This window comes from Lutra lutra, chromosome 8 (assembly GCF_902655055.1).
Source record: "Lutra lutra chromosome 8, mLutLut1.2, whole genome shotgun sequence".
Lineage (NCBI taxonomy): Eukaryota > Metazoa > Chordata > Mammalia > Carnivora > Mustelidae > Lutra > Lutra lutra.
In genome coordinates, this window is record NC_062285.1 from 11,373,493 (window position 1) to 11,387,301 (window position 13,809).

At 42.6% G+C, this 13,809-nt stretch overlaps 1 protein-coding gene across 1 annotated transcript in view; it reads left to right on the plus strand.

Annotated features, from left to right (window-relative positions):
- The first annotated feature begins 10,150 nt into the window (after nucleotides 1-10,150).
- The window catches only part of RAB18 (RAB18, member RAS oncogene family), a 39,607-nt gene continuing 35,948 nt past the window's right edge, over nucleotides 10,151-13,809 (plus strand). Inside the window, exon 1 of the mRNA XM_047743321.1 lies at nucleotides 10,151-10,381. Coding sequence (XP_047599277.1) covers nucleotides 10,314-10,381 — 68 coding nt within the window. The 5' untranslated portion in view covers nucleotides 10,151-10,313. The remainder of the gene's footprint in view (nucleotides 10,382-13,809) is intronic.

Genomic DNA, 13,809 nt, shown 5'->3' on the forward strand with positions numbered 1-13,809 from the left:
GTTCCACATGTAAGTGACACCATATAATAATTGCCTTTCTCTACTTGACTTATTTTACTTAGCATAATCCCCTCCAGTTCCACCCATGTTGATGCAAATGGTGGGTATTCATCCTTTCTGATGGCTGTGTAATATTCTATTGTATATGTGAACCACATCTTCTTTAACCATTCGTCTGTTGAAGGGCATCTCGCCTCCTTCCAGTTTGGCTACTGTGCACATTGCTGCTATGAACACTGGGGTACATGTGCCCCTTCTTTTCATGACTCTGTATATTTGGGATAAATACCCAGTAGTGCAATTGCAGTCATAGGGTAGCTCTATTTTTAACTTTTTGAGGAACCTCCACACTGTTTTCCAAAGTGGCTGTACCAACTTGCATTACCACCATCAGTGTAAGAGGGTTCCCCTTTTTCTACAACCTCTCCAACATTTGTTGTTTCTTGCCTTGTCAGGTTTTTTTACCATTCTAACTGGTGTAAGGTGCCATCTCAGTGTGGTTTTGATTTGAATTTCCCTGATGGCTAATGATGTTGAACACTTTTTCATGTGTCTGTTAGCCATTTGCATATCTTCTTTGCAGAAGTGTCTGTTCATGTCTTCTGCCTATTTTTTGACTGGATTATTTGTTTTTTGCGTGTTGAGTTTGAGAAGTTCTTTATAGATCTTGGATACCAGCCCTCTCTCTGTAATGTCATTAGCAAGTATCTTCTCTCATTCCGTGGGTTGCCTCTTGGTTTTGTTGATTGTTTCCTTTGTTGTGCAGAAGTGTTTTATCTTGATGAAATCCCAAAGTTCATTTTTGCTTTTATTTCCCTTGGCTTTCAGGACCCATCCGAGTCCTGAAAGAAGTTGCTCTGGTTGATATGGAAGAGGTTACTGCCATGTTCTCCTCTGGGATTTTGATGGATTCCTGTCTCACATTGAGGTCTTTCAACCATTTTGAGTTTGTCTTTGGGTATGGCATAAGAGAATGGTTGAGTCTCATTCTCCTATATTTAACTGTCCAGTTTTCCCAGCACCATTTATTAAAGAGCCTATCTTTTTTCCATTGGATATTTTCTCCTACCTTTGTTGAAGATTAGTTGACCATAGAGTTGAGGGTCCATATCTGGGCTCTCTATTCTATTCCATTGTCTGTTTTTATGACAGTACCATGCTGTGTAGGTGATCACAGCTTTGTAATATAGCATGAAATCAGGCAACATGATGCCCCCAGCTTTGTTGTTGTTTTTTTTTTCAACATTTCCTTGGCAATTCAGGGTCATTTCTGGTCCCATACAAATTTTAGGATTGTTTGTTCCAGCTCTTTGAAAAATGCCATTGGTATTTTGATCGGGATGGCATTGAAAGTATAGATTGCTCTGGGCAGCATAGACATTTTAACAATGTTTATTCATCCAATCCATAAACATGGAATGTTTTTCCATCTTTTTTTGTCTTCTTCAATTTCTTCCATAAGTGTTCTGTAGTTTCTAGAGTACAGATCCTTTACCTCTTTGATTAGGTTTATTCCAAGGTGTGTCATGGCTATTGGTGTTATTGTAAATGGAATCAATTCTCTCATTTTCCTTTCTATATTTTCATTGTTAGTGTACAAGAAAGCAACTCCCCCGTTGACTATAAGAAACTCCCCCATTGACTATAGACTCCCCCATTGAGTATAAGAAAGCAACTGATTTCTGTGCATTGATTTTGTATACTCCCACATTACTGAATTGCTGTATGAGTTCTAGCAATTAGAAGGTGGAGTCTTTTGGGCTTTCCACATAAAGTATCATGTCATCTGTGAAGAGAGAGAGTTTGACTTCTTTGCTGTTTGAATACTTTTTATTTCTTTCTGTTGTCTGATTAGGAAGACTTATTTAAACTGAATTTAATTTGGGGTGCCTGTGTGGCTCAGTTAGTTAAGTGGCTGCCTTCAGCTTAGTTCATGATGTAGGCAGGAAGTCTACTTCTCCTCTGCCTCCCCCCTCATGCTCTCTCTCTCTTTCTCAAATAAATAAATAAAATCTTAATGAAATTGAATTTAGGTAAATTATCCACACCCTTCTAGATAATAGAATACAGACCATTCCTAACTCATTTTTTGAAGCCAGCAAACCCAGACTTGACAAAGATAGTACAGACAAAACTATAGACTTTCAGGTATATCCATACCTGGTTCACCTAGGTTTTAGATTTTCAGATTACATTGATTAATAACTCAGAGCTAACTTTATACCTCTAACACTATATTTTCTCTTGAGGTCCTTTGCTGGCTTATCTCTTCCTGGCTTTTGGGAATTTAAGTTTGTTGTCTATTGACATCATGGTCTTATCATTCACTGTAAATATTACCGATTCACTTAATATGTCTTCATGAAAATCTATGGTCTACTCCATTTTCAAATATCAGAATGCTCACTTGGAGTTTTGAACTGAAAATATCATCAATGTGAAATATCTAAAATGTTCTAGTTAGTAGCAAAAATGAGCTTCATGCAAATACTTGAATAGCAGAGAACTCCTATCCATTTAGTCAGTGTTCCCAGAAGTAAATTTCCTATACCACTGGGTACTGGAATTTGAGGAAATAAACCTTTCCAAGTTTAGCTAAAGTGTACATGTTTATGGTAATGTTATGATGTAAATAATGGAAGTTATCAGGAGATATAATCCTGATTCAATTTTCATACCTGGTGTGTAACCTAGGGCAAATCACTTCAGCTTTGTGACTCAGTTTCTTCTTCCTTTCTTTCTTTCTTTCTTTATTCCTTTCTTGATTTTAGTTCTTTGAGAGAGAGAGAATGTGTGGGAGAGAGGGAGAGACTAGAGAGCATGAACAGGGGGAAGGACAGAGAGAGAGAGAGAGAAGCAGACTCCCTGTTGAGCAGGAAGCCTGATTCTGGGCTCAATCCCAGGACCCTGGGATCATGACCTGAGCCCAAGCCCAATCCACTGAGCCATCAAGGCACCCGTGACTCAATTTCTTTAACTAAAAAATGGGAGTAACATTAAGTGCTTACTTCAGTGAATTGGTGAAGAGAATGGCTGCATCGGTCAAGGTCCCAGCAAGGAACAGAATCTAACTCAGCTGTCTCAAGAAACTATCACCAAGGGACTATTTACAGTAGCACGGTCACATTAGAACAACCAACAAGGGAGGAACTCAGAGATTAATGTAGTGAGAGGACTTTTCCACTCTAGGCCTAAAGGGGAAGAGGCAGGCAGTGATGGTACCAGAGCCCAGTGAGAGCTGGGACTAGAGCAGGTCATCTAGACCTGGGAAGTCAGACAGATGCTCTCTACAGATTATGAATTCTGTGAGAAAAGCAGCATCATTTATAGTTGCAAGTTTCAAGCTTTTACTGAATTCTAAAGGACAGCACACCTTACAGGGTATTGTCCTTATGCTGACATCTAAACTGAGCCTGCCTTCAGCTATTCAGTCTGTCAGACCTGCTGCTTCTGGGTGGGGCATATGATGATAACATCATTCAAGTCCAAGGGCCTGCATGAGCCCTCTGCCACATTGCTTTTGCTGCAAAAATGAATTCTTTGGTAGGGAGTGGTATTGCATGGGTTATAATGGGCTTGGGGTCAAATGGAGAAACCGCGCAGTGGTCCTCTTCTCAGCCTCAGATACCCTGTCCCCTGGGCCCTGAGACAGCCCTGCTAGTATCTAGCTACAAAGCCGAATATGCAATGACATGAATGGAACTAGAGGGTATTAGGCTAAGCGAAATAAGTCCATCAGAGACAGACGATTATCATATGATCTCCCTGATACGTGGAATTTAAGAAACAAGGCAAAGGATCACAGGGGAAGAGAGGGAAAAAAACGAAACAAGAAGAAACCAGAAGAAACCAGAGAAGGAGACAAACCATAAGAGGCCCTTAATCATAGGAAACAAACTGAGGGTTGCTGGCGGGGGTGGGGAGGTAGGTGGATGGGGTGACTGGGTGATGGACATTGGGAGGGTAGGTGTTATAATGAACATTGGGTGCTAGGTAAGACTGACAAATCACAGACCTGTACCCCTGAAACAAATAATACATTATATGTTGATTAATTGAATTTAAATTAAAAAAAATAAAATGAAAAAGGAAAGAATGGAGGGGGGAAGCCTAATATGGCTACTCCAGCTCTTGACACTGACCCCTCTCAGTGTAGGGCTACAGACCAAAGTTCCTGTGCATCGATGGAGACAAGGAAATACCCAGAAGGTGCAGCTGATTTGAGAAACTCTGCTCAGCCAGGGACAAATGGAGCTTGGGGGAGGAGGGAGAGTGGAAAGGGATGATGTGTGACTGCACCAGTAGCACCTGAACTCCAGCCACAAAGGCCTATTGTACTTGGACATAGCAGCCCTGTGCAAACCATGAGTCACAGTGCTCGTGTTGGTGCCTGTTAGAGTGTGCACGTTTTGCAAGCGGCATTTCTCTTCTCTCCACCTCGATGCTGAGAGTCATAGCAAAAAGTTGCAGAAAAGTCAACGGCCCGAATGTGATCTTTTTCCTACTCTGTTGTCCCTTTCTGGCGACATGCTGGGGGCATGTTGGTGGTCAGCACAGACTCAGAAGGCCTTCCCCATCACACTTCCAAGTGGTTTCATACTTACAACCCCTTCCCCTCCATACTGAGCTTCCTCATAGGTCATCTCAAGCTTCAGGTCTTAAGCATCTTGCCTTTGATTGAGCTGATCATATTTTTTGAATATGGCAGAAAGAATTAATATTAGTGTGGAACCATAATAAGGTATGTCTGAAGCCTAAACAAGAACGATTCTTTTTCCAGAGATTTAAGCATAATAGTGTATATGCGGAATAGGGCACCCAGGCCAAATCGTTGGTTGAGAATGTCATTGGCCTGATTGTTCTGTTTTGGTGTCTTGGAATCTGCCCTGAATTTCAGAACCACAGCTCTAAAAGAGTTCAGAAAACTTTGGTGTCAAGGCCCACCTTCATATGAAATTCACCATGGTTGAAACCTAACTCATTTTCCTCCCTCTTTCTGCCTTTTCCTTCTTATGGGTAGTACTAAAACTTAAAATATTAGACAAATGCTTGATATTTTTCTCTTCCCTTTCTTCTCCTCGCCCTTCACCAGTTGCCTCTTGCAATTATCCCTTGTGTCTTTTGTAGACAGCCTTCCTTTTCCAGGCCTCCTGCTACCACCATATTCTCGCCCTTTCCTGAATACTTACTATACATTGCTAGATTTATCCATCTAAAAGATTCTACTTACCTATCATCCCAATGCCTCTGTTTATACTGAATTCATTCTGCCTGAAATGTTGCTCCCTTGCTTGTACTGATCTAAATTCTACATTTTGTCATGTCCTGCTTTCTTTGTGAAGCCTTTTCTGTTCTAAGTTTCAGTGTCCAGTTGCTCTGATCTGACTTTCCAGAACATGTATTGTCTGTATTGGTCATTTAGCGCGTGCGTGCGCACGCGCACGCACACACACACACACACACACACACACACACACACAATGCTACTTTGGCTTATCTGTGCATGAATTCTGGCTTCCTTTCTAGCAGTACTTGGTAGTCGTTGTGCATTAAGAGTTACTGAGGTTTCTCCCTCATATTCAAGATAGAGAGTTAAGAGACATCCCAATTTATATAAAAAGAAACTAACGAGCAGATTTACATCATTCCAATTTCCTAAGGTTGAATTGGGGTTTTTCTATTGATAATTTTTCTGGAGCAACTACTCTATGCCTCTATGCTAGACATTATACTAGATGTTGAAGATGGAACAATGAAGGACAGCAGTCAGTGCTTTCCGGTAACGCACGTTCTGACCAGGGAACAAACAATTCAACACAATTATAACACCGTGGAGTGCACATCACAATAGATGTGTAGGCACTATCAGAACACATAAGAGGAACATGTAATGCCAACCTGGGAGGCCACAGAAGTTGTCCCAGAGAAAGGAATCCCAAAACAGGAACATGGGGAATGAGTAGAAGTTGCCCACGTGAAAGTGCGCGTGAGTGCATGTGCAGTGATGGGGTGGGGAATGGGGGACAGGAGATTACTTCCAGGCAGAAGGAACAACACGTGCAGGGTCCTGGAGACAAGCAAAATTTGGTTTGTTGAAAATACAAAGGGCGTTTAATTTGGCTGGAACACAAAGTACAAGGCATGGGAAAGCAAGAGATGAGGTTGGAGGGACAATCAGGGCTTATGATAAGATAATAAACACTTGTGAGGGCAGTGAGGAGTGGACTGAAGGCTGAGTGACTACATTAGATTCATATTTGGGGAATACCACATTGCTTGCGGCGTAGAGGATAGCCTAAGGGAACAGGAGAGCGGAGGCAGGCAGGCCAGCTGGGCTGCTGATAATGGTAGGTAATCCAGCAAAAAGTTGAGGATGACCTAATCAGAGCAGTGGTGCTGGAGATGAAAAAGTGGATAAATTTCAAGGATGCTTATGGTAGAACTGCGAGGACTAAGTGGGTGTAGGGAGTGAGGGAGAGAGAGAGAGAGTTAAATGGATGCTAGTGCCGTGTCATAAGAAGAAAATCAGGAGTGAGGTGCCTGGGTGGCTCAGTGGGTTAAAGCCTCTACCTTCGGTTTGGGTCATGATTCCAAGGTCCTGGGATCGAGCCCTGCATCGGACTCTCTGCTCAGCAGGGAGCCTGCTTCGTCCTCTCTCTCTCTCTCTCTGCCTGCCTCTCTGCCTACTTGTGACCTGTATTTGTCAAATAAATATATAAAATCTTTAAAAAGAAGAAGAAGAAGAAGGAAATCAGGAGAAAAAGCTAGTCTGGAGGAGAAGATAATGCATTTGGTGTCAGGCGTGTTTAGCTTGGTATTCTGCACCTGGGTAGACCCATGTGGATATGTCGTGGCAGCTGTGTACACTGGTCTAAATCTCAGGACAGAAATCTCGGCCAGAGATGTAACTTCGGGACTACTCCAAGCAAGTGGGATAAGGAAGCTGTATAAGTCCCAGAAGACAGTGTATGTGTAGAGTAGTGTAGAGTAAGAAGTGTGTATAAAGTAAATAGATAAAACCAGACCCAAATCCTAAAACCCAAGGGAACAAAAATGTTTAAAAGACAAGCAAGAGGATGTCATTAAAAAAAAAAAAAACCTGAAAACTGGCCCAGAGGTCGGAGGATATCTAAGAAAACATGGTGTTGCCTAAGTAGGTCAACGATGTTACGTACAATATCAATTAATCCAGGCCTGTTATTTATGAGAAGGTTTTTGGTTTTTACCTTGGTGTGAATACTATAGTGCAACAGTTCTCAAACTTTTTGGTTGTACAAATGATTGTACACTCTTACAAATTATTGAGCACTCAGAGCTGATTTTGTGGCTACATCTATTAATATTTACTCCACTAGAAATTAAAACAAAACTTTAAACATATTAATTAACAAATAATAAACCTATTGATTACTAGTTAATGTGTTTATAAAAGTAACTATTTTAAAACAAAAAACTTAGGACAGTGGCATTATTTTACATTTTGGCAAATCTCTTTAATGTCTGGCTTAATAGAAAACAGCTGGATTCTCCTATCTGGTATGTCTTCAGTCTGTTTTGCTGTCACACGTTTTGTGTAGCCTCTGGAAAATTCTGTTGTATTATCATGAGAGAGCAAGAGCGAGAAAAGTAAGTAACATCTTTTTTTTTTTTACGATTTTATTTGTTTATTTGACAGATAGAGATCACAAGTAGGCAGGGAGGTGGGGAAGCAGGCTCCCTGCTGAGCAGAAAGCCCGATGGCGATGGCAGGGCTCCATCCCAGGACCCTGAGATCATGACCTGAGTCGAAGGCAAAGGCTCAATCAACTGAGCCACCTAGGTGCCCCAAAAGTAAATAACGTCCTAAATAATTATGAAAATAGTTTGACTGCTTCGCAGACTCCTTGAGAGGAACCTCTAGGGCTCTGAAAATTATATTTAACTGCCCCAGAGTGGAAAGCTTGACAATATTGTGAGCTTCAAAAATAAACTCTTGATACTATAGTCAAAATTAAGGCAGATAGAGTCGACTGAGTTTTCAAGGGCTATTTTGTGAGAGGTTGACGTTACCGGGTTGGTACTACCTTCCAAAGTTAGGAATGGATTCAAGAATGTTCATTCAGTGAATTCATTCAACAAATATTTATTTAGGGGTGCCTGGGTAGCTCAGTCGGTTGAGTGTGGGACTCTTGGTTTTGGCTCAGGTCATGGTTGTGGGGTCCTGAGATAGAGTCCTATGTCGGACTCGGTGCTCAGCATGGAATCTGGGATTCTCTCTCCCACGCCCTCCTCTCCCTCTGTACCCCCCTCCCCCCACTCATGCACATACTCTTCTCTCACAAATAAATAAATCTTTTAAATAAACCCAAATATTTATTTAGCACATATTCTATGCCAGTAACTTTCAGATGCAAAAGATATAACAATAAACAGACAAAAACCGCCTTCATGAAGCTTCCTTTCTGTTGGGTAAGACTATACAGTCAACAAAATAGTAAAATATATAGGGCACAGGAGCATGGTAAGGACTCTGCAGAAGAATAATGCAAAGAGGTATAGGGATTGTTGGAAGGATTTGCACATTTCAGTAGTAGGGACAGAGAAGGACTCATTTGAGCAAAGGCAACATTCCAGCAAATACCTGAAGGAAGCGAGGGATCCATTTGGTTGTCTGGCAGAAAAGCTTTTCTAGGTATTTGAAAAAATTAGTTTTTAAATTTTATTCTAAATTTTGTTTATATATTCTCTAATGAGATATCTATTGTATCTGGCATTAGCTGCAAGTATTAAGAAAACAAGATTTGGGGGTGCCTGGGTAGCTCAGTGGGTTAAAGCCTCTGCCTTCAATTTGGGTCATGATCCTAGGGTCCTGGGATCGAGCCCCACATCCGGCTTTCTGCTCAGCGGGGAGCCTGCTTCCCTTCCTCTCTCTCTGCCTGCCTCTCTGCCTACTTGTGATCTCTGTCTGTCAAATAAATAAAATCTTAAAAAAAAAAAAAAAAGAAGATTTGAGAGCTCATGTTCATTTAGTGTCTGCCATGTACCAGGCACTTTGCTAACATATGTGAGGGTTGGTACTTTCACGAAGATTTGCAGATTAGTGAAGAAGACAAAGCATGTACCTACAATCCCTGCAGTTATAGGGGCAGCAGTTCTAATGAGGAGCAGTAGTTGGCTTGAAGTTGCACCAACAGAGGTTTGTATGCACCTGATCTGACATTTACATCTCCCTTCCACAGTGAACGGACATGTGACAGGTACTAGTCTTTAACCTAACAGAAGCTAAGCCAGGAGGTTAATAACACCCGATCGCACCTTTTACAGAGCACTTGAGTTTACAAAGTGTGTTCATTAATTATCTCATTTAATCTTCGTAACAATTTTAAGTCACTATTATTCTAAGAAGTATTATTGGCTTTGTGAGACAGGAAATAGGCTCAGAAGGGTAGATAATGTAACATGGTTGTATGGTATGGTGTGGCGTTTCTGAGCACAACAGTCCAGAGAGAATTCTTGAGGAGTTGTATGGTGAATCGTAAGGAATTTATTTAAGTAGCATAGGGACAGGACCCGTGAGCAGAAAGGGCTGTACTCTTTGCTGTATGATGCTGGTGGTTATATGCTTAGTGCTCCAGGGGGAGGAGAGACGAGCAGAGAATACTAGATCATAAATGTTTTCTTCCTGTTTCTATTCCTGGAACTAGTTTTATAAGATTTCTCTGGTGCTTATCATTCAGTTCAATATTAGCCACCAGTAAGACATTCAGGTAGTCATGAGACTACAACAAGCAGCACATATCTGAACCCTATCAAAACTATGCAGGCCGCAGGTCAGCCTTTTGGTCTGAGGGTGAACATTTTCCTGCTCCGATCCCTCATCAGGTAGCATTGGGACCTAAATTTAAGACATCTGCCTTCAAGCACAAGCTTTTCCTATTGCATTGCACCTGTTACGAGCAGCTGCTGAAATAAAAGAGCGTTATGCTCTGCCAGCTCAGTCCTTTCCCAAGTACACCACTGAAGGAGGGTTAGGTTAGGGCAGGGGAGGCGTAACCGCCTACCAAAGGGCGAAATCACACGCGGCCCTTCCCTTCTGCGCCTGCGCAGAGGATGAATAAGCGCTCCGGAAAGACGCCTGGGACACTGAGTTTGCGCAGACGCAGAGCTTCCCCAAGGCGGAACTGGGGCGACCGGGACTTCTGCAACCTAAACACCCGGGGAGAAAGGAAGGTGGCAGACGTGCAGCGCTGCGCATGCGCGGGCACCTCTCTCCGGTGAAGGGTTGAGAACCGGAACGGGGTGGCCAGCTGGGCTCAGAGCGGAGCGGCGTCAGGATGGACGAGGACGTGCTGACCACCCTGAAGATCCTCATCATCGGCGAGAGTGGCGTGGGCAAGTCTAGGTGAGGCGGGTCTGCGGGCGGTGACGAGGGCGGCGGGGCTCTCTGTGCCTCCGTGGCAGCTGTCTGCTGGGCCGCGTCGGGAACGGTAAAGGCGGCGGCCGGTGCGGGCCGGGCTGTGGGCGGGCTCTGCTGGTTCTCCCGGGTCTCTCCGCCGCGCGGTTCTGCAGCCCCTGCCTCCAGCGCCCCCCTGGTTGTCGGCCCCTGGCAGGCCCGACTTGTCTGGATACGTTCCCGTCCTGTCGTACCAAAGGCAAAAACAATTCCGAGGGCCGCCTCTCGGTCGGCGGCTTCGCGGCCGAGGAGCTCAGGGCGTGGCGGGCGGGTTCGGGCCCGAGTGTGGCAGCGAGCGGAGCCCGGACTCGGCCCTGGGTTCAGGTTCACTGTCACCCCGCGAGTTGAGTTGTAACTTCAGCACTTTGGTTCTTCTGTCAGGCTTTCTCTGACTACGTAGTATTCCACTCAGGAAGTTTCGCGACGCCGTGGGTCGCATTCCTGGCCTGTTTCGGTGCCGCCCATTGCCGCCTCTCTCTCTGCCTCTGAGTCAGCTGTGAAAGAACTCTTGGGTCTTCTGACTCCTTGAGTAATTCGCTTTAGTCGGAGATGCTAGAGGTTAAGCTCCGGACCGCCTTGGAGAATAAAGTGTCATTGTTCCTTCGCATTCTGCCGCATCGTTGAGAGGTGAAAGAGCGAATTAGTGTTTTGTGTATTCTTTCTTGACTTTTTCTGGAGGGAAAAGAATAATTGACAGTAGTGGAGTATCAGGTAAGAACAATGACGCCCAGTGAGTGTTGCAAGCGGGTTGTGATTTCATCCAAGCCTTAGAACAAAGTTCTCCAGGTAAAGTTCTCCTTGCCATCTTATGATGATGATGATGATGGTGATGATGATGATTACTAGGTTATATTCTTGGCTGTCTTGATTGTTAAACAATATTCCAATTCCAGGAGCTGTAATTTCATATTTTAGCTACATCTGCTGCTAAACTTATCTTTCAGATCGCTTCATCAAGTTGTACCTTTTTTTAAAAGAGATTTTGTTTCTCAAGATGGGATCGGGAGGGAGACAAACCATAAGTGACTCTTAAATCTCACAAAACAAACTGAGGGTTGCTGGGGGTAGGGGGTTGGGGGGGGTGGGGTTATGGACACTGGGGAGGGTATGTGCTATGGTGAGTGCTGTGAACTGTGTAAACCTGGCGATTCACAGACCTGTACCCCTGGGGATAAAATTACATTATATGTTTATAAAAAAGGAAAAAAAGATAGGATCAAAACCTTTAAAGTGGGAATAAAATGAAGTTAATAGTTAAAAAAAAAAGATTTTGTTTCTTTATTTGATAGAGACACAGCAAGAGAGGGAGCACAAGCAGGGGGGAGTGGGAGAGGGAGAAGCAGGCTTCCCGCTGAGCAGGGAGCCCTATTAGGGGCTCAGTCCTAGGACCCTGGGGTCATGACTGGATCCGCAGGAAGACGCTTAGCGACTGAGTCACCCAGATGCCCCAAGTTGTACTTCTTTAATTTGAATTTTGTTCTGTAATATGTTCTGCAATTTTTTATACTTTAAAAGTGTGACAGTATGCTTTCTAATTTTCTCATTTAATAATTTTCTAATTTTTCTCATTTACCTCAGTGTGTATTGGAGTGAGGGACTTGTACATAACAAGGAATGAATTAATGAAATACTGTGGGGTAGCAAAATAGTATGGGGAGTGTCTATGTGTGTGTATGTATGCATTATTTAAAGGACTGAATAGGGCACCTGGGTGGCTTAGTTGGTTAAGCGTCTGCCTTGGGCTCAGTCCATGATCCTAGAGTTCTTGATCCCAGAGTTGTGGGATTGGCCTTGCCTTAGGCTTCCTGTTCAGAGGGGAGTCTGCTTCTCTGCCCTACCCCTGGCTCATGTGCTCGTGCGCGTGCGTTCTCTCTCTCTCTCTCAGAGAAATAAATAAAATCTTTAAAAAAATAAAGGACTAAATAAAGTACTTTTCATGATCACTGTTTGAGGGTTAAAAAGTTAATATTTTGAGCATTGCCTTAGTAGGACTTCTACAGCCTCGTGATCTTTCTTTCTTGAGAAGTGACCCTCATTTAGGTTAAGGCATAGGAAATGGCTGATTTTGAGGTCAGGAATGGTTGGATGTCATTTCACGTGGTTCAGCCCAATCCAAGTTTGGTTGGCAGCATTTTCCTAAGGGTATTGGATGGGTGACCAGTTAACTGTGTTAAAATTTTCTGGAAGTTTAGAGTGTTTACGTAATTGAGGTTCTTCCTTTAGTGTTAAATCAGTTAGGCGGATTTATCCGTTTCCTTAGTTCCCTCCCTTCAGACAAACTTGTTTGGATCTAATCTGCTCCAAACTTTTCTCAGTACTTAATGGTGAATTTTCAGCTGCTCACTGCAAAATTTTAACCTTTACCTCTTTCAAGAAAGGATTATGTTAAGGGAGAAAGTTGGCTTATTTTTCTAGCTAGATGACCATTATTGGTGCATGTGCTCTGCTATGGAAAAAACAACCTTGAACACTTATTCTTCTGGGTATGATGAGAATAAATGACTCTACTCACATAGAAGCCTGTTCCTTTTAAGGTGAGTAAGTACACAAACATTTGTCCAGGATATCATCTCTAAGGGTTGTTGTGACCAGTAAGTTTGTTTCTTTACAGATCTAGAGTTGAGGGAAGTGAAATACCATTTGTATTGTTGCACGAGAAAGGACATCTTAAGTAATTCAAATTAGTGGGTTATTTTTCCAGTTTATTTCAGACTGTTGGAGTGTGATGAGCATGTGTGGTAGCAGCCAGGAGATCGAGATTATTAAACTGGTGTTGCCACTTGTGTGACCTTGTGTGTGATACTTGAACACTCTAGGTCTTTTTTATTTGAAAAATGAGGTTGGAATAGAAATCCCTCAAATCTTATCTAACGTTAAATGTGTAAGATGCTTTGATTCTGTGGCTAGCCATGGTGAAGTAAAGAAGTAGCAAAGTGTTTCAGAATCTGGGAGGGATTATAGAGACCTTCTGTTAATTAAATTGCTGTCCTGTGTCTCTGTGTGTCCACATCCTTTTTGGCCAATTTCAGGTGTAAATTAAGAAATGCAGACTATTTATGATCACACTGTTTATTATAAATTTGGTTTCCTCTAAATGATATGGAGGTAGTTACTCCTTCTACCTGTAGCTCTGTGTGGAGAGTGTTTTGTTCCTTTGACTTTGAAAATACGAATGCTTAACTATATATCCTTTAAAGCATGGTTCTTAACCATTTTCTGGTTGTGGAGTCTTTAAAATGTTTAACAGGGAAATAGACTCTCTGCCTAGAAAATAGCATCACATAGAGTTTTGAATACATTTCCAGCTAATAGTATACCCCTGGCTAAGATCTTACATTTAGAGCCAGTATTAAAATTTGTTGCTTTGTACCGTATCA